This window comes from Hemitrygon akajei, chromosome 7 (genome assembly GCF_048418815.1).
Source record: "Hemitrygon akajei chromosome 7, sHemAka1.3, whole genome shotgun sequence".
In the NCBI taxonomy this organism is placed as follows: Eukaryota; Metazoa; Chordata; class Chondrichthyes; order Myliobatiformes; family Dasyatidae; genus Hemitrygon; species Hemitrygon akajei.
Window position 1 is genome coordinate 73399509 of NC_133130.1, and position 27448 is coordinate 73426956.

At 39.0% G+C, this 27448-nt stretch overlaps 1 protein-coding gene across 1 annotated transcript in view; it reads left to right on the forward strand.

Moving 5' to 3' along the window:
• The first annotated feature begins 1208 nt into the window (after positions 1–1208).
• actr2a (actin related protein 2a) overlaps positions 1209–27448 on the forward strand; it is a 34662-nt gene continuing 8422 nt past the window's right edge. The window contains exons 1-6 of the mRNA XM_073051238.1: positions 1209–1352; positions 5806–5916; positions 11992–12207; positions 17414–17486; positions 19044–19180; positions 25251–25400. Of these exons, the coding sequence (XP_072907339.1) occupies positions 1305–1352; positions 5806–5916; positions 11992–12207; positions 17414–17486; positions 19044–19180; positions 25251–25400 (735 nt within the window). The 5' untranslated portion in view covers positions 1209–1304. The remainder of the gene's footprint in view (positions 1353–5805; positions 5917–11991; positions 12208–17413; positions 17487–19043; positions 19181–25250; positions 25401–27448) is intronic.

The following is a 27448-nucleotide window of genomic DNA, read 5'->3' on the forward strand; positions in this document are numbered from 1 at the left end:
CAGTAGCCAGGGTGTGGGCTCCAAATTACAATAGGAGATACAGAAAGGCATGTAAAAAGGGCAATGTTGCAATAATCATAGGGGATTTCAATATGCAGTTAGATTTGGTTGGTGCTGGTTCCAACAGAGGGAATTTGTGGAATGCCCACAAGATGGCTTTTTAGAGCCCACCTGGGCTGTGTAATAGGTGTTATGTAATGACCCAGATTTTATTAGGAAGCTTAAGGAAAAGGAACCCTTAGGAGACAGTGATCATAATATGAAAGATTTCACCTTGCAGTTTGAGAAGAGAAAATCAGATATATCACGACATGTGCCAGTGATTTTAAACCTGATTCTGACATACATTTGACACAATTAATGAAGTTCTGACAGGTGTGAAGTAGATGCCCAGCTTCTAATCTCCATTATGTAAGAAGACACCCGTATTCCTCCATGTACCAGCATTCTGTTGATTAATATTAGATCTTAAATCAGCATTATTTTTATTCTTCCTACCATAGCGGATTGGCTCAAAATTCCCAGTATTGCACCCCGCCTGTCAAAATTTCCCAAAGGCCAAAGCTTTGCAGCTTTTATGTGTCTTCAAACCTTTTTGAACTGCGTGACAGACGCCTCGGCTGCAGTCCTGAAGCCCCTGGTGCGATCACCTACCTGCTGCTGCCAACCATTCTCACTCGAAGCATTGACCACTGCAATTGACAGGCATCGCCTTCGTCACCCCGACCATGGCCATACATTCCTCTCCTGTGACTGGTAGATCTATAGGCTCCAATGTACAAAATCATCATCATTATCAGGTGCCATGCCCAGTTTGAGCTTTGACTGCCATGGCCCACACACTCCTGTTTCGGGTCAAGTGCATCAATTCATTGGCATTCATTTCCAGTTCTCTGGGTGCTGTCTCCATCATCAAAATACTACATTAAATACTTGACATTTTACTTTTTAAGAACATAGTACAAGTGAAACAAATTCAATGTATAATAATTAATCTTGCACAAATAACCCATTACATTTCTCCTCAGCTCCACCCCGCTGTTGCCATAACAACTCTCTCCTTCATTTGTCCAAAGGCCAGTCGGCAGAGCGGTCACTCGGCTTCATCAATCAAGTGACGTTTCCGGAGTACCCTGTATCGGATTGGATGTTCGACGACAGGAAATGCAATGTCACGTGAGGACTGGCGCCCAATGGATGGGAGCCAACGATCGGCGGCTAGTTTCCGGTGTGTGGAGGCGGGTCGACGCCCGGCGGTGAGTGGGGAAGAAGAAGCGAAGGGCGGTAACTGAAGTGGTTGCATTATGGACAGTCAAGGCAGGAAAGTGGTGGTCTGTGACAATGGCACTGGGGTAGGTTGTTCGACCTTTTGTTTATTCTAGAGAACAGTAAAAGAAGGAAGTAAGGTGGCGGCATCGGCGGAGCCCGGGCCTGCGGTGCTTTCCCCTCGGTGACTCCTAGGCTGCGGTGCCCATAATGTCCGCACCGTGCTTCAAGCATTTCTGTCTGGGAGGCTGGGCCGCTTTGGGATACTTCGCTTGTCCAGTGCAGCGCCGATCGGCTCACTGCTTGCGTTCGACACGAAAATGATCTCGCCCTTTGGCCGCTCCTTCCTCTTCTCGCTTCAGCCGCTGTCTGGTTGTGAGTTCCACATTCTCTGTACCTTCTGAGTAGACAAGTTTCCAACTTCCCTTCTGATATGCCATTTAATATCGAATCTGCCTGTCAGGTCAGCCGGGTCAGGTCGTTTTTTTAAAATATTCTAAGGGAAAATACTGTTATAGTGGTACCTCCTTGGACATGGTACAAAGACAAGATGCCGATCTCTGTAGTCAGAAGTCCGACGGCATCCATAAAGAATGGAAAAGTATTGTTGCTTGGTGTAGATCTTTGATCAGAATTGATAAAATGAATCAAAGCAGAAAAATACAACTGCAGATGCTGTGGATCAAAGAATACGTACACAACGCTGGAAGAACTCAGCAGGTCAGGCAGTATCCATGAGAAAAGTGTAGCCAACGTTTCAGGCCGAGACCCTTCATCAGGAATTGGGGGGGAGAGAGGACCGAAGCCCAGTAATAGAGATAGGGGAGGGGGTAGGATAAAATGAATGTTTAATCTCCCCTGCTTTTAAAACCGTCATTTAAGAGGTTAGAATGCTGAGATACGTATGATGGTCTATTCAGTTTTGTAATTCTGTAACTAAAGAACGAAGGCTTAAATATTCCTCTTTTGTCTTGCATCTACCTTGTAGAAAAAAAAGGCTGTGACAGGTCTCGGTGAGACAGAGTAAAAAGGTTGTAGATATTTGGAGTATAAATATAATCGTTAAAAGCTGCGCCACAATTTTTTAAATGGATAATATGGTTTATTTTTAGTGAGGTAGAATTAAAAGTAAGCTAAACCTTTATCAAACTTTGATTAGATCATAGTTTTTACTTCACAGTTCTGGGTACTATAGTAAGTACAGTAGGTGGGGATACATTTCAGAACAGATGTTAGAAAAGGCAATGTCTGTCTTTTCACTTGAGAAGTTGAGGATAAACTAAAATGTTTAAAATAGAAATATTTTTGATTCGAATTGATACAGAGATAATTCTTCCACTTGTGAAGAACATGAGAAATAATAGTAATAGGCTGCTTGGTTCCTCAAACCTCTAGCATAACTGGAGGCCATCATAAGATAGTCTCCAATAGGGGACTGAAAAAAAACTTTAGTTGTGAGATTGTGGAACTTGCTACCACAGCAGGAAGTGGTTAAGTGCAAAGTATAAATACATTCAGATGAGGCTGAGCAAGCATATGAGGGGAGAAGGAGCAGCTCATTATTAAGTCTGGCATGGAAACACCTGGAAGAGGGTCAAATAGAACATGTGAAACTACGGCCAATGTAATTTGACCTATTTTATTTTGAGGGAAAAAAGGCATGAACCCATTAAATGTATGATATTTGGCAGGAAAGATTATTGGTCAATGTACTTGTCCGTAACAAATTAATTGTGCAATCTACATTTGATTAATGCAAACGACAGGTAGGTTTGTACAGCTGCTTATGTGTTTAAAAACAAACTTCTTTGCTGCGTTAATGTACACCATTGAGGAAAATGCTCTGCAAGCACCGATTAACAGGAAGAGTGCACTGGCCCCAAACCACATTCTTGTAAGTGGTTTATGAACTGATACTGCAGACTACGTGATCTAAGGTATGTGCATATAAGGGCAGAGGTGTTGTCTAAAGCTGTTATTCTATCTCCTGACTACTGCTTTTGGTGAAAGGGCAAAAGCTCCACACGTGAATAAATACATCATGAAACTGTGTAGATCAGGATGTCACCAGTCTGATCCACATGGCCTGGCTTGTAGACATTCCACAGTGAACACTCACTGAACTTGTGTAGTTTCCTTTGACTTGCCATGTTCAAGTCATGCTTGAGGGACTCCTGCATTTGCCGCATTTCTCTGCAAAATTGTGCCTATTATGACATGAAAAGATTTGTTGGTGCATGCCAGAACACGAGCATTTTGCAAGCAAATATTTCACTGTGTACAAAGATCCTGCTAAAATAGCAGTGGTATTAGCCCTTTCAAATCTTATCCAAGATAGAAAGAAACTGTAAGTTTTAACTGTCAATGCCTGGAGTGTTTATATTTCAGTGTGCATACATGTTGACATAAAGGTGTGAACTTAAACTTTGTGCTCCTTTTGCAAATTAAATTTCTATTCTTTCTTGGTCATGTCAACAACAACAACAGCAGATTTCCTATCTTAAACTGATTTGCAGTTCAATGAGAAGAAACTATGTTCATCTTCTGCAAGGTTTATTTGAATTTCATTGGATATCAAAGTTGTGTACAGTTATTTGGAAATTAAGCATTAAACTGTCAGGGGCATTTTCCTATGATTGTTACTTGCATCCATGGTGTACAGTATGCATCTGCTATTGTCTTTAGGAATAATAAAGTCCTGATGGAGAGATTCAGCTCAAAGTGTCAATTTGTTTATTCCCTTCCGTAGATGCTGCCTGACCTGTAAAGTTCCCCCAGCTTTTTGTATTGCTCTGGAGTTCCAGCATCTGCACAATCTCTTTTATTTATCATTGGAAATCTGGATTTTGATCTCACTTCCAAAGGAATAATTCAAATTGCTGAAATTTTAATATCTTGACCACTGAATAATGCAAGAAAGCATGAAGGGCTATGTTGCAAGTGTAGCTAAGAGTAATGGATTTAAAATGAGGTATATTTACTTGCTGAAATTCTCATGGAAGTGATGGACCAAGATTTCAGATGTTTCAGTCATCAAGACAATACTCAGGTTGATCACCTTTTATTATAAAAAGAAAATCATAGCATTCTCTTGAACTTGGACACATGGGAGGTTTTAAGGCGAATGACCTTAATGTTTGAACAAACTTCAGGTTATAACTTTGGCCAGAACACAGGTTTACAGAAGAAAACATAACATTTAAGAAGAGAATTCCAGACTTTGAGTCCAGGCGTGTAAGATGTAAGAATTAGCTGATAACGTATTTCAAAGACTTTGAGAGCTCGATGCAGTTAGAGGTATCAATGATTGTGGTCATGGGGAGATTTGAAAACCAGGAGACATGATCTTTAGGTTATGGGGACACTGGCTAGATGCTGGGGGCCAAGACCCTGATTTTTTTAAAAATCTGTCTCAGATCTCTGGTGGAACTGATGTTCAGTTTTAGCCCTTCCACTGTTGTTAGCCCTGAATGCAAAGTCCAGTTTTGTACTGCCTGTATTTAAAGTCCTTTTAAGTAATGGTTATCAGAATTTATTTCAGACCACTCACAATATGAGAAGTGGATTTACTCCTGTCAGGTGCATGCTGCACATGCCTATTGTTTTCTTGATCTGCGCATTACGTTCATTACAAAAAAACTTTGCTGCCAATCTTCAAATCAATCTCTTTAATAGATCAGTTGAAGTGTGAATACAGTCGGCCCTCCTTATCCATGGGGGATTGGTTCCATGACCCCCCGTGGATACCAAAAAGCACAGATGCTCAAGTCCCTTATTTAACCTGTCTCAATGCGGGTGGACTTTAGGACCCAGGGGAGCTCAGACCTGCCGCCTGCGGCTGCTGCTGAATCCGCAGTATTTCTGTTCTGTTGACGGAAAACGATCACGATTGAAAATAAAGTGGAAATAAAGCGATCGGAAAGAGGTGAAACGCCATTGGAAAAGCGTTAGGCTACAGTCAGTCAACGATCGGAACAATTTTAAAGGATAAAATGGGAATAATGGAGCATGTGAAAGGCCCTGCCCTGATGAAAGCTACAGTTATTACTAAGCAACGCAGTGGTTTAATTATTGAAATGCATATGTTTCTTAAATATTTTATATGCATAGAAAGGTAAAATATATACTATATGCTAAGACAAACATTTGACTAATTGACGCTACCGGATGTAGCTGTTCCAACTTACGTACAAATCCGATTTAAAGACTACCTGTACTTTAAATCATCTCTAGATTTCTTATAGTACCTAATACAATGTAAATGCTACGTAAATAGTTATACTGTATTGTTTAGGGAATAATGAAAAAAGTCTGTACATGCTCAAACAACAAGTGCTGGAGAGAGAACTTCCGGGTTTTCCCGATCCGCGGTTGGTTGAATCTATGCATGCGGAACCCGCGGACTGTATTTTCAAAACTAGCTAGATGCACAATTTGTGAGACTGCTTATATATTGAATTATTTATATGGTTACTTAACTGCAAATTAAATAAGCTACGTGGTGCTTAGTATATTCCTTTTTCTTTTCACTTTGTGTAGTTTGTGAAGTGTGGCTATGCTGGCTCCAACTTTCCAGAGCACATCTTTCCAGCACTGGTGGGACGTCCCATCATCCGTTCCACTGCCAAAGTTGGGAATATTGAGATCAAGGTACTGCTATGAAAAGTTTTTTGATTTGCTAATTTGATGTGAATGCATTTTCTTAACTATTAATCTCATGGTGGTAAATATATTTTTTGGTTTCTGACATGTATTTAGATTTTTTTGTATAGCAGATTTAATGGAAACCGTGTCATTTAATAGTAACAAGTAGTTTATGAAAGCAACTCCTTACTCAATGTTTAGTAATTATACATTTGTAATCTGTACAGTTTTCATATAAAATTCATCATTTTTTTAAGTGCCTTAGTTCAAATCCAACACTCACAGGTTTAAAACAGGTATTCATGTAACCGAAAAAGGTTAGTAACCCAAAGCACAATGTAGTCTAGTTGTTTGGGAAGAGATTCCATTTTCTTGTCGATCAACTCCCTTCAATCTTCTCTCTATGCTCCTGTTATTATTTTTTGTCTGTGGTCATACATTCATATTATCTGGGGTGTCTGCAGCCAGTTTTCTCCATCCATCATTGTCAGTGAAGTCAGTTGTTAGGGTATTTGATTTAATTATCATTCTATAGTTTATACTACAGTTAAATATATAATTTATATTCTGTTAATAGTTTTTCTGATAGGTAAAATGGAGGATGATGTTGAGTAATATGTAGATTAAATCAGATATAACTTTATAACTTTTATCACAGGTATTTATATAGAAGACATTTTGGAATCATTGTTTTTTGGAAAAGGAGCTGATTTCTGATTAGCTCAATGGAAAGGGGGCAGTTGTTTCATCAAGTACTTGAACTGATGCCAGTGTTAATCATGCAACTCGCTAATGCCAGATTATGATTTGTCTTTAAGTGTAATTTGAGAATGCAAAATCACAGCAGCTAATACAAAATAGTATTGATATTAATTTAGTAGGAATCAGAAGTTGACTTTTACTGTTATGGCTGTGGCAATTTACAGTGTTTTGCATGGCAATAGCTAAAGAGATGACATGATATTGTTGCCTATCCCAAGTCTGTAGAGACTTCCATAAAGGAAAAAGATGGGCAGATTTTAAATAATTTTGAGGGAGAAATCAAAATTTGTGCAGTCTACTCTTGAATGAATAGCAAAATATAGTGGAAAGATGAAATGAACAGTAGGTGAGTATTTGTATTTATATTTAATGTAATAATGGTATGATTGGCTTTAAAATGACAGTAGAAAACAAGCTACAGATGTAAAAACTGAGGTGCATTAAAACGCCTTTCAATCACCAATTGTCCAAGGATTAAACAGTTAATATTTTTAATATTGGCATGGGATTCAACCATTTGTCTTGCCTGTAAATTTTAGGGAAATGTGTGTTACTCTATTTGAAGGTTTTTAATATGCAAATTAAAAGTCAGTGAGGTGTGATGTTTTGGCCAGGTAGAACATTTTTTAATTGGATTGAGAGAAAGAGAAACTCATCAACTTACATTACTCAGTGTAGATTCTATATCACTGAGATTTGCTAACTTTATTTGTTACTGCATTACCAACTCATCTTTAAGGTCCATTTTGTAAGCATTTGCTGAATAAATTGTTTAATTGCAACCTTTATAAACCAGAACTGCTGCTTTATCTGTACATTAAACTAACTTACACAATTCATAGGAAGGATTCTCAACGTTCTGTCATTTTTTTTTAAGTTTGGAAGTCACTTTGAATCTTTTAGAATTCCGGGAGTGAAGTTTTCACTCGGATCTTTTCTGACCTTTCTGTTTTACCTTCTCTCTCTCTCTCTTCACCTGTTGAAGTAGAATAACAAAAAAATGGTAAGTAAGTTGAAGTGTGGTGTGTTCATTTCATTTAATTTTGGTATTGCTATCAATTTGTCCACAGTTTGCGTTGAAATTTTCTTTCAGTTAACACTTTGCAATTACTTTTCTGAAGTAAACAACATTTCATTGATTTATGTTCCCATTTGCCTGTTCTGTTCCAAGTTTAAAAGTATGGATTAGGCAGACTTTCCTTGAATGTTAGTTGAGTTACACGTTGAATCTTAGTGAAAGAGGCAGTAATGTGCTACTTCAGTTACTAAGTAAATGTGAGAAGCTGGCAAGAAAAGTAAGGGTGTGCTTTCCAATTGCTTTCGCATACCCTTCTTATGCTGGTTGCCTTGGAATGAAAGAGTAATTAGTAATCAGTCACTCATCTATGGAATGTTGCATTGCTATTCAGCATGGGTGGGAATTTGGGAAATTGTCATTCGAGGATTGAAAGCAGTTTTATCAAGCTCAGCAATAAAATCAAAGTTTTAGACCAAATTTAAGGATCATGACTTCTGACGGTCAGGAAATTGCAGATAAGGTGAAGTTTTGAAAGATTAAACAGTGACAGTAGTTACATTTGTGATAGACATGAGGTGGTACTTGCAAAGCTATGTATAATTCTTGCCTGGCAGATGTTGTGGAGCCAAAGATCTTATCCAAAGGGGGAAGATTATAATATTAGTTACATAGTGGTCACATCATGAGTAGTTATTTACAAGTTTAAAACTTGAGCACATAATGATCTGAATAATTATAAGATAATGGAAGATGAGCAGATACTTGCATAATCACAAATGCCTTGATAAATGGTATTAGAGACTCTAGAATTGAGTTTTTGGTCAGGCTCCTGAATGGGAATGATTAAAACATTGTTGAGATTTTTAATTCCTAATGCCCCTTTAGGTTTAGTGTTTCATGTTGCAGCATGAATTTGCCACTGTTTTGTTTTGCTTTGAAGCATGTATTTAAACTGATATTACTTATGTTTTTGGTTGGGGTTCCAGATTAACACCATTTTGTTAGATGAAACAACGTCTACTGCTCTTTCAGTGGCATTGGAATGTGGCTGCTCAAATGGGTCATTTGATGCATTCCTAGATAAATGGACATTCGCAAGAAGCCTGCGTGTGTATTCTATCTGAAACCTCTGCTGTGCTCTTGTTAACAATGTACATTGAATCTTGCATCAATATTTTAATACTCTTGCTTGAACAGTGCTTTCAGGTGCACTGCCAGAATTTAATGTATAATTTGGCCAAAACTGAATGTTTGTTCTTAATCGATCATGTAAAAATTAACTACTTTGCAGAATCACAGAAATTGCTTTGTTAATTTTATAAAAATTACAGTTAAAATTGTTTTTGTCTGGTTTTGTTTATGGTGCATGACATGCTTTCTACTTCGCACTAGTCAACCTTGATATCCAGTGAAGTGTCTGAGCATGACTAGTGTCAGGTATTGCGTCATTATTTTATGCTTCCTGGACTGTGCTTTGTTCTCATGCAGAGAACTTTTTGCACTGACATTCTGCAAACTGCCTTGAGTATATGTCTATATGTAGTTTAATACTTACCCAGTTTTTGTAAGGTGGCTAAATGCACAATTTAAATTTCAATTCTTTGGTCATCAAGTTGTCAAATCATTAAATAAATTTGTAAAATTGCAAGTTTTGAACAGAATGGTCTGTCTGATGTATTCTGTTGTGAATTGTCTTTTGAACAATAGATGAGGGGCAGGATGTAATGTATTCATTCCTGAATCTTGCCCCTCCCTACCCCCAAACACCAGGTAGTTATACTACAAGACAAATGGAGAAATAATTTCTTAGCAATTCACTGTGACTGAGGCCAAATAAGCTCTATGAACAAACTTGTTTTAAATGTGGAATCATGGTCATTAAGCCCCATGTTTGGCAAGTCCCTAACAAAGCCAAGGTTTCATCGATCTACAAGAAATTGCATGCATTGCTTTCCATTGCATTAGCTGTTCGTATGTGGAATTTTGGACCACTTGCATTCTGAATGAATGTCAGAATTAAAAAATAATTTGGAGCCTGTGTCAGGGAAGACAAACCATGGGCTTCAAATTTACCCATTCATTACCATCAAGCAATCTCTACTTTCAGCATGGAAGTGAAGGGAAGGTTGTATCAATAATTAAATTGTCAAACTTTTTTTTTGTGCTTGGGTGTCAGTAGTTTAATGGTTAGCACAATGCTATTATAGCTCAGTGCATCGGAGTTTAATTCTGATGCCATCTATGAGGAGTTTGTACGTCTTCCCTGTGAACACATGGAATTCTTCTGGGTGCTCTGGTTTGCTCCCACATTCCAAAGACATACTTGTTTAGTAGGTTTAATTGGTTATTAAAATTGCCCTGTGGCTAGGGTTAAATAGATGGGTTGCTGGGTGCTGCAGCTCATTGGGCCTGAAGGGCCTGTACCACACATTATCTCTTTAAATAAATCTAAAAGTGGTATGGTCCTTGGGTGAAATACCTTTTAAAGTAATAAAGTGAATCTTAGAAGTCAAAGAATCTGCTTTTGTTTTGGGTGGGTAAGTAGTTTAAGCTTCTGGAATCTATATGTCCATATGCTGGATTGTATTCTGATCAACTTTGTTGATATTTTAGGTTTGATTTGCAGTTTATTTCCTCATGATTTTTAGTACTGATATAACCCTTGTGCTCTTAAATTTGCTGTATTCCCTTAACTTCACCCTCCATGTAAATATTTTGATGTGAACAACAGCCACAAGTTCTCTTCATTCTGTTCCACATAATGGATGAGACCACTTACCTCCTATTGGCCATGTTTGTATCTACAGTAGATTCCAGTTAATTTGGACACATCAGGGCTAGTACATTTTGTCCCAGTTATGCAGCTGCCCCACTATATGCTGCCATGTTCTTTTAATTGACTGTAAATGAACAAAATCAATGCAGACACCTAGTGCAGATAATGGACAACCTTCATATAATGCTCTAGAGGCTTCATCCTCCAAATTGTCATTTTCACTGTAACATTCAAGATGATTGTGGATATCTTAATTCTTTGTAGTTCCTAACGTGTAGAAGTAGTGACGTTATGCCATTTTCACTCCCGGCCATTTTTGGCACCTGGATTGTCTTTGTGCTTGTTTCACACCAACAATCAGTGACAAAAGTCATTAATTTTTGAACACAAACGCACACCTGACACTATTTAAAAATTCTTCGTTTTAAGCATGGTGTAGTGTCTAATGGCCACTCAAATACACGCTACTGGCTCTAGTTAGAAATTTTTTGGCACCAGTCTTCTGTCCCAATTTAGTGGCATAGTGTCCATAAATAAGTGAAGGGAATCTTGGCTATTTTCTTGATTAGTTTTTGTTACTTACAAGTCGTCCCAAATAAGTGGCTACCCCAATTAACTGGAATCCACTATATTTAAAATCCTGTGTTTAAAGCAGTATTTCTTAAGCTTCTAATATGCTCAGCTGTTTTCTACTATCCACCTTTTGATTCATTTGGCCCCATGAGGCCTTCACATTCTCTAATCTTGGTCAGTGCCTGGAGCTACATATTTAATTTCTAAAGGTTATGGCTGTGAGCATGACTGCATACATATATTTTGCAAGTGTTACCTGGACCACACTAGGCACCAATTCTGGACAACCCATGTTCCTTTTTTAAAAAAAATCTTGGTTTTTAATGCTAATGTTGGGTTACTTTTCTCCTCTGCCAAGCACTCTCTTAAACACCATTCTTTCCCCAATTCACGTTGTCTACCCACCAAGCATTGAGTTCACAGCTGTTGATCCTCAAAGCTGAGATGGTCCTTCATAGAGCTCTTTTCACAGTCCAGCTTTCCCTACTGTGCTAGTTCTTGACCTATCTGTCTTGATTTTGTGTGTGTGTGTGAGCTTTCAATCTTGATCCATCTGCTGTTTTGATGCTATTATGACCAGTGTTCCTTTCAGCCTTCTATATTTGCTGTTGATGCATTAAGGTCTGTCTGATTATTGTTTCTTTGAATGAAACTCATCGCCATCATCAAGAAATCTATTATCTAAATTATCTAAGCATAACCTACTACCTATTTTCCAAAATTCTTGAATGCGAGATTTCTGGCCTTTAAATTGTAAAGTTTTATATTTTTAAGTGTTTACTAAGGTGTTGCTCACTGTAGGTATTCCCTGAATTCAACAGAGTTCCTTAATTTTTGGAATATGCTGGTAGTTTTTATGATTTGTCAGTGTATTAAAATTGTACTAATATATTCTGTTTTTGCCCAAACAATGTGAAAGCAGTTAATTTGTTTTTTTGGTACCGTTTCACAGGATCTCATGGTGGGTGATGAAGCTAGTGAATTGCGTTCTATGTTAGAGGTTAATTATCCCATGGAAAATGGTATAGTACGAAACTGGGATGACATGAAGCATCTTTGGGATTATACATTTGGCCCAGAGAAGCTAGATGTAGATTCAAGGAATTGCAAGATTCTTCTGACAGAACCACCAATGAACCCCACAAAGAACAGAGAAAAAATAATCGAGGTAAGAATGTTTATTGAGCAGACTTTTGGGATCCTCTTCTTAGAACCATATTGCCTCATGAATGTTTTAAATTAAGGAGCTCCTTAATGATGTTCTCACCAAAATCTGGTCCTTTTCACCAGATTTTATTAATAGTATGTTTAATTTGTTCCTCTTGACCTGCTTGTTTTTTCTGCAGTAATTTCTTTTAAGAGCTTCTTTTGTAAGAATGACACTTAGTTGGGAAGGTGGTGGGGGAGGAGAAATAGAACAGAAAATTCATGTTACAACACCTTTTATTGCATCTTTTCTATTTGGATGCTTGTATGATTTTTGGCTGCATGGGAAAATGTGGTTTCTGATCAAGAGAAACTGCATGGAGAGGTAGGGGCAGTGGAGGAGGAGCATTGCATGGAAAAGCCATTTACAAACATCTATAGCAGGTTCATTTAATTTCTCTAGAACAGTTTTAGTATTCTAATTGTGAGTTAATATATTGTATGTCTAAAACTTAATGTAAGTTTGAGTAAATATATATGTGTGTGTATATATATCAGAATTGTTTGAGGGGCTAGACTCTTGGTTTGGTTTCTATATTTTAAATGTTATTTTGTATTTAGTTTTGTATTGTTAATCTGTTTGTTAGGTCCTTTTACATGGGTCAACAATGGTAAAAGAAGTCTTCAAATTACACTGTTATTCAAAGCCAGGGCTTGGAGTTGTCCTGAAGCTGGATGTTGCAGCATAATTATCTTAGCTGGTCTCTTGTACTGAGTTTGAGTATTAGGAGTAATAAACTGGAAAAAACTGATGACAAGATTCCATTGTGTATTTTAGGTTTTGAATCGTTTACTATTTTCTTTGAAAGTTGTGAAAAAGAAAACTGAGCTCTTAGTATTTTTTTGTATTTAAAAGAACAAAGGACAGCTTTTAGCCCAGAACTTCCTGCAGCTGTAAGATGACTAAATTTAGTGATATTGGTGCTAGTCTCACTAGTTGATTACTCATTTCCTGGTTTTTGAGGCCCTTGCAATCCTGGTGGCAAATTAGTGGTGGGTATGTGTTTGTATCATCTTAATATTTAGCTTGACTAAACACGGTATAAAAGGATTCAGAATTCATATAAATCAGTAATAACTTAGGTGCATTAAAAATAGATTTCATGTCAAAAACATGACAGTTAAAGGAATATTATGTAAATTCAAAATATTCTGTCAGTAAATGAGGTTGAAAGCCAGTAAGTTACTTGGTTAATGTCCTGCTAAATTGTCATTTGTTACTTAAAATGTTTAGTTCAGTTTCATCAGAACTGGGCAGTGATGAGTACTCAGGGCTATAATGTGTACAGAAGGAAATATGGCTTCTCAAGTGTGTATTTGGCTTCTTTAGAACAGTAAGGACCCCAGCAGAGGTAGCTGGGACAGAGAATTGGTGATGGGCAACTGGAAATCTCTTGTCAAAATATAGTTGTTTTGCAATATGGTCACCCATTCTGCATTTGGCTTTTCTCATGGCGCTAACTTCACATTGGGTGCAGAATGTTGTGCACTGGATTGAAAGTAAAAATAAATTAGGATAAGTTTTTGGGTCTGTGTGATGGACAGGGTGTTAGTTGATGCATCTTTTCTAAGTATATGGAAAGACACTGGAGAATGGATATTTATGTTCACAAAAGAGTGAGCTAGGGGGTCAGAAAGGCAATGGTGAGCAGGGGAAAATAATCCACTTAGATGCTGCTGACTGAGTCCAGCAATTTCAAACGAGAAAATCTGCAGGTGCTGGAAATCCAAGCAACATACAATATGCTGGATGAACTCAGCAGGCCAGGCAGCATCTATGGAAACATTTTGGGCTGAGACCCTTCGGCAGAAGAGTAAAGTTAGAATTGGAGAGGAGTGGTGAAGTCAAGACGGTTGATGTCAAGGAGTGAGTTTAGTATTGGAGAGAGCAACCTCTGTTTCCCCTCCCCACTTAATTGCTTTTCGTTTGCATGTGGACAGTTGTACCTATTCTCTCCATATTAGTTCCACGCTATAAAAGTAGTGAGTATGTCACTGATGGGCAGCATTTTAATGCAAACACGCTTGTTTTTGGGCATATTTGTTAATCCAGCTCATGGAACCTGTTCTCAAACTTTTTGTTGTATTCAATGCAAACTTTAAAATTGCATTTAATTATCCAGCAGCTTATTTGGTTGAGAAACACAAATGCAGTTACTGATGGTGTAACAGTTACTGTGAGAACTAGTTTGGGTGACTAATTTTGGTGCATTTATCGTGTGGGATACCTTGCAAATGTCATGAATGGCAAACATTTGGTTTATTTGAGTAGTAAAGTGCCAACAGAGATCTGTGATTATAAAACAGAATTTGACATTGAGCCACAAGATGTTAGTGATTGGAGTTTAGAGAGCATCGTAAAGGAGAAGCAGACGGTACAGGTTCGGGACAATTCCAGTGTGTGAGTTCTGAACAACTCAAGCCATAGCCACAAGTAAAGGAGTGAAAACCAGAGGCCCTTAGGCCACATTGGGCTGATTGTCTGATTGCACAGTGATTTCTGAATGGGGTGTTGGTTTCCCTTTATAAAATAAGGAAAGTGCTGGAAACACTCAGTACTCGTGCAATCTGTATTGCATTTAGAATTTCCCATTGGTGGCTTGTACTATTTACTCTGTGCATTGCTGTTCTTGACACTTGCATCCAACAAAGTGGATTTTTTTTTGTTTCCTCCATCTCTTCCCCCCCCCCCCCCCTCCCAGTAGCTACTTTGCTGTACATTTAGATTGTGCTTGAGTAAGTTCCTCTTTGCCAAATCTATTTCCGCTTGACATAATCCAGTTAGTTGGACAGGATACTTTAGTGGCATCAAGAAATTTTGTACAGATGACTGGCCTTGATTCCCTTGATTTCTCAGCAGTATCTATGCAGTGGTTTTTGACTTGCTCGACGAGTTGATAATTTTGTCCAACCACTATGTAGATAAAGGACATTCAGTGCTAAATGAAGAACATTGTAATGTAACTATTGTAATAAGTTACTATTAACTGTACCATTGAATGATACTATTCTGGGTTTATCCCATACTGATTCCAGCATTGAAAGCTTACGGTACAGAACTGCTTGATCAAGGTCATTGGCTTTTCTTTTCCTCCATAATTTCATGGCATCCCACACAATTGTGAACCATTTAAAACTTAAGCCAGTTGCTAGTGTTGGTTAGTTTGTCATGGTCTTTTTATGGAACAACTCTGTATAACATCTCAGGTCATCTTGCCTGCCGTTGTGGACCTAGTTATCTCGCCATTTCCTTTGTATATTTTTGCTAGCAGGTGCTAAGTTTGTTTCCAATGGTTATATGATCTATTCTCTAACCACATGGAACTGTTTTTAATAATTAAAAAAGTTTAAACTTTAAAAAGTTGATTGGATGAAGGTTTTGGTGTGTGGAGGGGAATATCATGTTTTTTACTCAGTGGGTGTTGGGTGGAACGTGGTACCAGAGGCAGATCCATTAGGTCAGGGGCTCCCAACTTGGGGCCCACAGAGCCTTTGCTTAATGGTATTGGTCCATGGTGCATAAAATGTTGGGAGACCCTGCATTAGGAACTCTTAGAGACTTGGCTTGGCACATGGATGATAGAAGAATGTAGGGCTATGTGGGAGGAGGGTTAGATTGATCTTGGAGTAGGTTAAAAGGTTGGCATAACATTATGGGCTGAAGGGCCTGTACTATACATTAGCAGATATTCCAGAATGTCTCTCCACAATCAGTCGGAACATAGATAAGTCCTCGCTTTGTCTGAATTTATCTTGACCATCAATGAAGCTGCCTTTCTCCCCCCCCATCTCCCCCTATTTTCCCTCTTACCTGTAGCAGTGTTTTGGGAATGAAAATCATAGAAATCTAGCTGCATGTAAGAGATTTGACACTATTCAGCTAGGGGTAGGAACTTTGCTCAGATACTTATTTTTAAATGCTTTAATATTTGAAAATTGAGATCCTTTTTTAAAATAACTGATTAATGTTGTTTCATTAAATTCCCTAAAACCATGTCCTTTTCAAAAGTGAGCATTGTACTAATTGACCAAATAGGATTTTTACTCTTATTTGTAGATAGAACTTAGCTCTTCAATTTCACACATTCAGTTGGATGCCATGTTGTAGTTATCAAGAGTATATTGTCTGAAACTTAAGCTCTTAGCTCTATAGCCAGACTTTTAGGTGGTCAAATGGCCTTTAATGTATTCTGTACTCTCAGCTGTTCTCTGGTATTATATGAATTAGTTTCTCTGATTTTTGACTCTAGGAGGAAACCAAGATGATTATCTTGTTGACTCGTATTATTTAAGAAGGGTGCCCATGAGTCAGATTTGCCTTTGGTATTTGCACGGGCTTTCCCATTGTTGAACTGTTTAACTTTTTACAACTGAATATGGCAGGGCTGCAAAATTGTGATCTGATCCATTAATTTATGGGAGTACTTGGCTGTTGCATGTTGCATTTTGCAACTTATGTGCAGAGCTAAGAAAAACATTCAAATTATTTTCATCTGTTGGTGCTGCCCCTTGCATGCCTTTTTACATTCCTTGCTGAACTATGGGTGGTCCCAAAGTCTTGGATGCGGGTTGAGTGAGAGATTTGTATGTTCATAAGGTTGCAGGTTGTTGATGACCCAACAACCCTCACCATTACCCTTTTCTTTTGCTGCTGGAGCTGTTGTAAAGCTGTCCTTTTTAGTAGAGTGGTTAAGTCTTGTGATGCTGGAGATTGTCTTTGTGAAGACTGTACCAGTGTGGTTGAGAGCAAGCTCAAGTGTGGTGCAAGCTTATGATGAACTGGGTGGGACCTGTGGCCTGATTCTCCAGTGAGTGACTGTTGGAGCTCTGGTCCAAGGCAGCAGAGCATCTGCGATTTTGGGAAAACCTACTTGGAGTTAGGGTCAATGTTTGTTACTAAGTTGTTCAGAATTCCTTGTGCCTCAGTATGGAGTCTGCATATAGTTGACAATTTCTTAAATACAAATAGTTTCCCCACCTCATCTCTGCAGTTCAAATGTGCTTTCAGAGCCTGTTGAAATGTGTTCCGAAAGCAGTCCTCTCCCATTTGTTCAACTGGTGGCTATTTGAAATTAAACAACAGAAGGAAAGGATCTACTTGTATGTGGGTATATTATACTGACTTTGTTTAACATGTAAAAGTAAAAAGGCTATTTTCTTTGTTTCAGGTCATGTTTGAGACATACCAGTTTAATGGTGTATACATTGCCATTCAGGCAGTGCTGACGTTGTATGCTCAAGGTAAGTACGCCTCTGAAATGCTAAACATTAACTAGTCAATTTAAAGCTCGTGATGAGAGAGAATTTTGTTAATGTATTGTGCTCCATTATTCTTCCAGAATTTAGTTGAAAAGCATCAAATGGCTATCTCAAAAATTGTGTGCTGTTGGTAAATGCAATGACAGACTTGGACTGCGAGGTGCAGTGACTTCACCTTTGAATTGAGTTGTATGCAAGAATGTTCATGTTGATAGAAGTGTGAGGATTTTAGAAAACTCTTCCTGGGGTTGGATGGAATTTAAAAGTTTGTTCTTGGAATGGGGTTTAAGCAAATTGTAAGAATTTTATAGATGAGAAAAATCTGCTGGTGACTTGAATAAACAAAAGTCAGAATAACTTTTAGCTAAAAATCTCAGGATGTAGGAAGAGAAAGATTATTGGCCATCAGCATCTACAACACCGTGAAATTCTGCTGGTTTCATAAATGTTTCATAAATGCAGGATTGGAAACTTATTAGGATATTTGTAAAGGGAGTTCTGGCACTATCAGTGACAACCCTTCTAAGAATCCTGTGTGCCTTTGTGCTGCTAATTTTTAGTTTGCACAAAAGTGAAGTGAAATTTTAATATCAATGAATAGCAGAACTCTGGTGAAGTTTCTTGAACTATTGGTATGAGGGAAGCAAAACACAAAATGGGTCTAAGGTTTCTGAAGCAGGAGGAGGGACATAAAACCAGTTAGTTGTGGGGTTTGAGTGAGGATTGTAAATGTGCAGTATAGAGTAGTGTGAAGAAAATAGATTTACAACAGGGGATCTGTGTTTTTAAAAGGTATGAATTTATCAACTCAGAAATAATAAATGACAAGCTACCAAGGAGGAAATGAAGTGGATTTTGTTGGAAATTAAAAGTTTCATTTTGTAGTCTGAGCCAGGAGGAAGTGAGCAGCTTGGTGTCGGATCACCCAATATAATTGTTTCAAATTGCCAGGTTTAGCAAGGTTGTTTGGAGTTTGTGAAATTGGACAGACGCTGTGAGGGGGAATGTTCCTCTATTGATGCATGGAGTCTAGATTTGAAGTTGAAGATGAGAGGGGTAGAAGGTGGTTTTTGAAAACCTTTCCCAATATTGTCAAGGTATTGACATCTATTAAAGGGTGAGCAATCTTGGATTCTTGGGCAGCAGCTCTATTTGTAAGATCTTTATCTGACCAAAGAAGCAATTGCATAAAGCCCCTTGGAGATGAATGGGACGTGGTTTCCAATAGCAGTGTATCTACACCCTCAGTTTACTTGCAGCATGAAGATAGCTTCAGCTAGTGCAGTATGCTGTTAACTACCCAAATAAAGGATGAAAACAGGAGAAAGGTAAATCATTTAGTCCATAAGCTTATTCTTCTAATCATATTGCTGATTAGTGACTCCGGTTTAAATAAATCTTTCTTTGTAAATTAATCCTTAAGAGTTTAAGCCTTGTATTGCTAAGTAACCTACTGCACCTAAGTGCTTCCACAAGCATGTATTTGTGTAAATTCACAGGTTTAATCTGAGTCATTCTTGGACTCTTTCTTCCCTCCAGGTTTACTAACTGGTGTGGTTGTGGACTCGGGTGATGGTGTGACACACATCTGCCCCGTTTACGAAGGATTTTCATTGCCCCATCTAACAAGGAGACTTGATATTGCAGGCAGGGACATCACCCGATACCTCATTAAGGTGACAAAAAGAGTTTGATTGCATTGTTTGCCTTGAAGTTAAAGAGCCTGTCAGTTGTTTATTTTCTGTCCTTGTTCTTATTGCATATGCTTGCAAACTTTCTGGCGTACTGCAGAAGCAGCAGACCATCAATCAGGCATGAATGAGTCAGTTGTGGCTAGAATAAGCACCTCTGGAACACAGTAGTTTCAAATCCCGAGTTCAGCAACTCAGACCAATGCTTCTGGTGATTCATTGTTTTAAATAACATAGATATGAGGTCATTTAGCTCTTAAAGTTTGTGCTGGCTTTTGGAACCATCTCTTCAGTTCTCTTGTCCTTTTATTTCTCTGCAAACTCTGTTCCATGCCCTTCAAATCCACCTTGATGTTAACACTCTAATGTAGTGGTCACCAACCTTTTGAAACCCAAGATCCCCTACCTCGGCCTTAGTGAAAGGCAAGATCGACTCCAAATCGATTAGTTACACGCATGCGCACCGGGGCAGAAAAGACAGGAAGTAAAACCCCACAACCCAGAAGTAGAAATAATGTATGTACACCAGGGGTCACCATCCTTTTTTTGCACCACGGACCGGTTTAATACTGACAATATTCTTGCGGACCGGCCGACTGGGGGGTGGGGGGTGGGGTTGTTAAGCATGACCGGGATACAGCGACGCTCGAAGCAGTGTCTTCAAAAGTTTGTTTCAGTAGATCGCAGCGTGGTAGCTGCTCTGCTACTTACAGAATCCTGAGCCCGAATTAGGTCGTCTGCAAATAATTTAGCACCGGGTTCCCCACAAACATACGGTGTGCTAAACAGGTTTAGAGGCGGCGCCCATCTGTCTGTGTTCCAGGCCAGTAGCAACGGCCCTTCTCGCTGGCCCCAAGAAGCGGCCGGTTACCCGAGGCCAACCAGTGATCCCTGACGCACTTGGGTAATGACCTCACGTGGGTTCAAGTTCAGCAGAGGGCGTGACAGGGAATCAGGAAAGGTGCAGCTGACTCATCGTTTCCTTGCGGCCCGGTGATTGGGGACCAGCGTGTGGTGGGGGAGCACTGGGCACTGGGCAGAAAGAACAGAACTAAAATCCCACAACCCGGAAACAATCTCTCAACAGTGTATTTATTTTTCACTTTTTTTTTCGGGATCTACTGGGAAAGTCTCAAAGACCGACCAGTCGATCGAGATAGACGGGTTGGCGACCACTACTCTAATGCAATTTGAGTGATTTAGTGGCCATTTATATTTTTGGGACTAATTTTTGTGTGACTTTTTTTTTACTGTTATCTTGTATGTGCTTGCTATTTTATGTGCTATATGTGCCTTGTGCTGTGTGACTGTTGGTACTGTTTGCGTCATGGCCCCGGAGTAATGTTGTTTCATTTGGCTATATTCATGGGTATGTATGTTTGGTTAAATGACAATTAAACTTGAACCTGAATTTAATTGCCAGCCAGCAGGATGTGGGAATAAACCAGAACACTGGGAATAGTCTGGGGGGAACGGAACGGGACTTGTGCAATCATAGGGACAATATGCAAACTCCATACATGGAGGTATACCACAAAAGGTTTGTGATACATGTTATATATCTTATAGAGAAGCACTCATTCTCCTGTTAGTTAAAGAGTGTCCCATACAATCCCTGTTGTTTAAAAAAAACAAGAGATGGTGAGATCTTTTAACTCACTTGAAACCTTGCCTATCCTGTTGAAGCCCTGGAAGCATTCTTCATTTAGACTATTATTTTGCCTGCTTTGCGCCTGAAGCTTCAAATCTTAAAGGGCCAGCTGGGACTTCGGATATACAGTAAGCTTTGAATTAGAAGTTACATAAAATTGGCAGCAAACAGTCCATTTAGCCCATTAATGTTCATACCCTATTTAAGCCAATGTCCATTCCTCTATAACTAATACTATCTACATAAGTTAGTACCCTTTCTTGTGCTTATCTAGCTTGTTCTTGATTCCTTCTATACAATTCATCTTGGTAGTTCCCTGTGCTAGCAAGTCCCATATTATTTGTTTTATGGTGGAAGAAGTTGCTTCTGCATTTTGTGTCCTGGTCACTCTTGAATTGATGTCATCATAATACTCTTTTATTTAGTTTTAACAAACTTGTAAATGTTGTTTACTCTATCTGCAAATTTAATAACTAAATACTAGAATCACCACGTCACTGAAAGCTGGTAATAAGGCTTCTGTTGTAGTGCTTCAGGCAAGCTCACAGAACGGAATGGTAACTTCCTTATTCTTAAATTCATTTATACATTTGTGATATTGTAGGCCTGAAATATGATGGTGTCACGGTCCTGTTGCAATACCAACCACCCTTTAACCTTTACATATAGTTTTTTTCCCATTAGGAAAGCTCTGCACAGATTTTTCCCATTGGGAAAGCTAGTTGCCCCATCACTTCTGTGCTAGATTGTTGTAGAGCAAGCTAGGCAGTGTTGTTCTCTGTTTTTCTCTTAACCCTACAACTTTCCTTCAAAGGTTTCTCCTTTGAACCTCCAATTAATCATAGAATGTACAGCATAGGAACGTACCATTAGGTGCACCATGTTACCAAATTGAACTCTCTGCATCTGCCTGAAAATAGTTTGTATCCCTCTTTTCCCTGCGTATGTCTTGGCTGCCTCTACCACCTCTCCAGGAGCTTGCAAATATTCTTTGAACTACCCCTCCCACCTTGAACCAATGCCTTCTAGTATAGATAGGATAGACAGTTAATCTCTTCCCCCTAGAAAACAGGTCAACTGCCTATCTTGTGTCCCTGATAATTCTGTGTACTTCCATCATGTGGCCCCTGGTGCTCCAGAGAAAACAGTTGGAGTTTGTCTATTTCCTTGTAGCTCAAAGTGCAGTTAAGGCACCATCTCACTGACTCACAAACGAGAAAATTTGCAGATGTTGGAAATCAAAGTAATACACACGAAATTTTGGAGGAACTCAGCAGGCCAGGCAGCACCTATTGAAAAGAGTAAACAGTCCATGTTTTGAGTTGAGATTCTTCATCAGATCCTGAATGAGGGTCTCGGCCCGAAACATTGAATATTCATTTCCATGGATGCTGCCTGGCCTGCCGAGTTCCTCTAGTATTTTGTGTGTTACTGAGCCTCTTCTGCACCCACTTCAGTGTCTCCATGATCTTGCTATAGTGTGGTGACCAGAACTGCACTCAATACTCTATATGTGACCTAAACAGCATTATGTATGGCTACACTGTGACCTAACTCTTGTGGCTACCAATCAAAAATTAATACAAGAGTTAGGAGGTCTAATTGGACAAACTATTGACCTCAATTTTGTTGGAGTTTTTTTTGAAATGTCAATTTTGAAAATCTCTGTTGAAGAGATCTATCTTATTTATTATTGTTCTGCGGCATCATTTAAAAAAAAAAATAATTTGGGTTAGTAAAACCTGAATTTTTTTTTGCCTGTAACTAATCTTTGTTGACTAAGAAATCTGATCCGTTGTCAATGACCTCCCTGAGCTGTAGGCATAATTCTCAGGCTGTTAGTATACTTCAGCTCAAGTTTCCTGGCCTATCATTTATTTCCAGTTAGAGGGGCTGAAGAAATTTTCATTTTTTTGTCCTCTGTGCCTGGATATTTGATAAATTTTCCATTTGTTTTTCCCTGGTTGGGTTCCAGTGAGCATTCTTACTTGTCTACGATCTTCATCTGACCCTTTCATGTTAACCTGTACTCAATGTCTTCCTTCACATTGTAAGATAAGAAATTCTTTGATGTGAATCCTAGCTTGTTTTCTCTTTACAATTCTCTCAAGCTTGTCCTCTCTCTCCTAAAATCATAAACAAAAATTCTACAGGCTTAAAAATATAATTGTCTGCTGAGTTCCTCCAGCATTTTGTTTCACTAAATTTTCAGCATCTGCAGAACCTCTTGTCTTTATGATTTGGGTCTGTGCCCATTTCTTGTATTTTTAGGATAACCATGGACAATGTTTCCCATAACTTGTTGTCATTTCTTCTCCTTGGAGTACAATCACAATATGTTTCCCAGGTTTTCACCCATTTGTTTCTGGGAGCTCCAGCTTCTCTTGTACTCCCCAGTTCCATCACCAGGTGGGACAGCAGTGCCACCTGGTGTCAAAGGGTAGAACTGCAGGAATGCCTCATTTATTTCTTGAAGGTTCAGATTTTTGGAGACTTGTGCCTTAGTAGTTGCAATATATGGGGGGGAAAGAATCTTGAACAAAGTCAAAAAGGGAAAAAAAACTTATTGAACCTGTTAATCATTTCTCCTTTTATCGCATTGTTACACTTAAAAGTAATGATGGACATTAATATACTGTGAATTGCAAACCTGGTGACATGATCTGTTCTAATATTTTCTCATCATAAATTTGGACAATTTTCACTGTTGTGAAAATGAATCTTTCCTTAAACCCAAACACCGCTTGCTAGATCTCATCAGCTGAGAAGGCTTTTGTTGATTTCTAAACTAAATTGGTCCCAATTAGCCTTGTGCTATTAACTATTGCAAAGTTTCACGAGTTCTAGTTTTCTGTGTCTTTGTCATGGGCACTTGTCTTTTTTTTAACTATCGATGAGATGGACTCTTGACCTGTTGTGGCCTGTATCTTGTCTGCCTGCACCGCGCTTTGTCTGTAACATTTTATTATACGTTGTTTTCTGTTATACCTCAATGCAGTGGTGTAAAGCAAATGGTGTGGATGAATGGTGTGCAAAGTAACAACACCTTAGATAATAAACCAATCCTATAATTAACTTAAGTTTGGATATTACTTGTTTATATTTCATTGATTCTGCAAATACAGTGGATTCCAGACACATCAGGTCCAGTACATTTGGCCCAATTAAATGGCTGTCCCAGTTAGCTAAAGTTTCATGGTATTAGTTAAACAGGTATATAAGAAATGATGTATTTAAATACAGAACAAATTAAATCGCTACCAATGCCATTACAGTACTATAATACTGTATATTAGTTCCTAAAAGTTAACGATGGAGGACTTTATCTAGTCTACGCTGCTATTAATGGGTTATCCAGAGATGGATAGCCCCTCTGGTAATGGGGCTTGTCGTGTCCATACTGGGGGTAGCTCACTCACACTCGGCTTTCACCTGTGGCTCTAAGAGGCCGTATCCTGCTACACTGCTTTGACAGGCTGGTGAGGGTAGCTGGGGGGTCTCCCCCTGGTGAAATAGGGATATGCCTGTCCTAGCATGTAAACTCATCTTCAGCAGACTGGGTGAATGAGATCAACATTAAGGTCTAATGGCCAAAAAGGTAGTTCCGCAATATTTCACGAAGAGTGAAGGGTATAATGAGGTGCAGAAGAAGTCCTAGTTATCCACTTCAACTCAGGAAGTACCCAGTTTGTGACGACTGTTCATACTGCTGGACCTGGACTTCTGAGGTAAAGAGAGTGAAGCTGTCCCAGTGCAATGGCTTTTCCACTTTTGAAATCTCTCCCACACAGGTTTCACTGTTATCATTGGATATGATGGACAACCACGCTGTCCATAAACTATAAATGAACAAAAATGACTATAAATGAACAAAATTGGTGCAGATAATGAATTGTCTTCATGCAAAGTTGCTGAAGTAGTGAAATTGTTTCATTTTCACTCAGCCTTTTCTGGCATCTCCATGTCTGAGTGTTTGAAACTTGTGAGCAAAACAGTTTTGAATTGTCTTACAGCTTATTTCTTGCCAGTTATTGGTGCCAAAGGTCTCTGCTTTCCTATTTAAAGACTTGTTTCCTGTAAGCATGGTATGTCTAACGGCAGTAGAAATTTTTTCTGACGCGGGGTAGAAATTATTCGGCAGTAGTCTCCTGTCCCAATTAAGTGGCATAGTATCCCAGATAAATGAAGGGAATCCTGGCTATTTTCCTGATTAATTTTTGACCTTTAAGAGTTATCCCAAATAAGCAGCTGGACCAATTAACCGATGGACTAATTAACCAGAATCCACTGTTTTGCATCAGGTGCCAATCCTCATGGGCAGTGAGTCTTTGACAAGTGCATTCTAATTTTGCTTTGAATGCTCTGCATTTGGCCCTTAACGTCATTTTGGCCCTTCTTTTTCAGTTACTCCTCCTGCGGGGATATGCTTTCAATCACTCGGCTGACTTTGAAACTGTCCGCATGATGAAGGAAAAGCTGTGTTATGTGGGGTACAACATTGAACAGGAACAGAAACTAGCACTGGAAACCACTGTTTTAGTGGAATCCTACACGGTGAGTCTCCCATTTGATTGGGATATGGAGTTTGTGTAAATGTATGCATTCTGGAATCAATATTATAATTGAGTGTGTGTTTAACAAGCAGTAAAACATGTAACTGGTCAAAACGTGGCCTGCCTGCCTTGGTGTATTTATACAAAAAATTCAGCTTTGTTTTTTAAATTCTGGACTTGCTTTATGTTTCTCCATGTATCCCATAAGACATGGGAGTAGATTTAGGCTACGGCTCATTGAATGTGCCCCACCATTCCATGGCTGATTTATTGTCTCTCTCAAACCCCATTCACCTGCCTTCTCCCCACAACCTTTGATACCCTGACTAATCAAGAACCTACCAACCTCTGTTTTAAGTACACTCAATGACTTGGCTTCCACAGCTGTCCATGGCAATTATTTCAGATTCGCCCCTCTGTTTTAAATGGACATCCCTCTGTTCTGAGGCTGTGCAATAGTTTGATCTAAAACCAGTGTATTTATGCCTAGGATAGCTGGGCAGTCAAGGAACAGTGGAAGGCTTGCAAAGATTTTTCCTGGTGCTCAACCAGTGTGTTCTGGTTAAAAGCAAGGACAGTGAGGGTGAGGATAGCCAGCCTTGGATAAAAGAAACTTTTAAACTAAAACCTCATGCATAGAAAGTGACCAAGAATAGTGGGAAACTGGAAGATTGGGAAAACTTAAAATAGCAAAGAGCCACTAAGCAAACAATAAAGAAAGGGAGCATGGTTTATGAAAGTAAACTAGCACAGAATATAAAACAAAAAGAACACAAGTCCCTTGGAAGAGAAAAAGGGAGGAACTTATAATGGGTAATACAGAAATGGCCAAGTCTTTGAGCAACAGATTTGTATAGGTCTTCATGCTGGAGGCACCAACAGCAGGCAAAAGAGAAGTGTTATGGATGCGATGGGAGGTGAGGGCCTTGATGCTATCATTAAAGAGGCAGTGTTGATTGGTTTATGTCCCCTGGTCCTGATGTGATGAATCAGGAGTATGGAGAAATGTAAGTTGTAGTAAAGGTGCTTGTGATAATTTACCAGAATTTTCTGGAATCTGGTCTGGTCCTAGCAGGTTGGAAGACTGTGAACGTCAAGTCACTTTTATATTTTTAAGAAAAGGCAAAAGGTTATTGTAGTTGGAAAAATGCTTGAAGCTGTCATTAAGAAAGAAATGAGACATCTGGATAGAAGGCAGATGCAGTATAGATTCAGGAAGGGCGGGTACTGTTTAACAAGCTTACTGGAGTTTTTTGTTATAATAAGTGCAAAAACTAAGGAGAACATCCCTTTGGATTTCTGGAAGGCATTCAATAAAGGTGCCACATTAAAGGGTCATTCAAAATCAAAAGATGCATTGAGTTGGGGGTAGTGTATTGGATTAGTTAACTAACAAAGCAGAGAGTCATGATAAAAGAATGTTTCCCTGGTTGGCAATCAGTAGTGAGCAGCGTATGTAAGGGTCGATGTGGACATGTAACTGTTGAAGATGTATATAAACCATTTGAAAGATGGGACTGAGTGTAGCTTATCTATTTGCTGTTTACACTCATTTAAGTGGAAAAGCAAATTGGTCAGAGGGTGTGGAGTCTGCAGAAAGATGTAGGTTAAAGGACTGGGCAAGGGTCTGACTGCAGTAAGGTCATCCACTTTGGAAAGAAAAATAGAAGATTGATTATTATTTAAATGGTGAAAGATTGTAGCCGGTTCAGAGTCTTGAGTGCTTGTGCATAAATCACGTAAGGTTGGTTGGCCTTTGAGGAGAGATCGATTTGCAAGTGACCATACTTGCTGGAATTCAGAAGAAGGAAGGGGATCTGGTAGAAACAGAAAATTGTGAATGGGAGTGAGATGAAAGCAGCAGAGTTGTTTCCACTGATAAGCAAGACTAGAACTGGGGGCCTAGTTTCAAGATTTGGGAGAGTAGATTTAGGACAGAAATGAGGAAGAATTGCTTTTCACAGTAGTGAGCCTGTGGGATTCTGTGCCCAAGGAGGCAGTGGAGGTTTCCTCATCAAATGTATTTAAGATACAGGTAGATATTTGCTT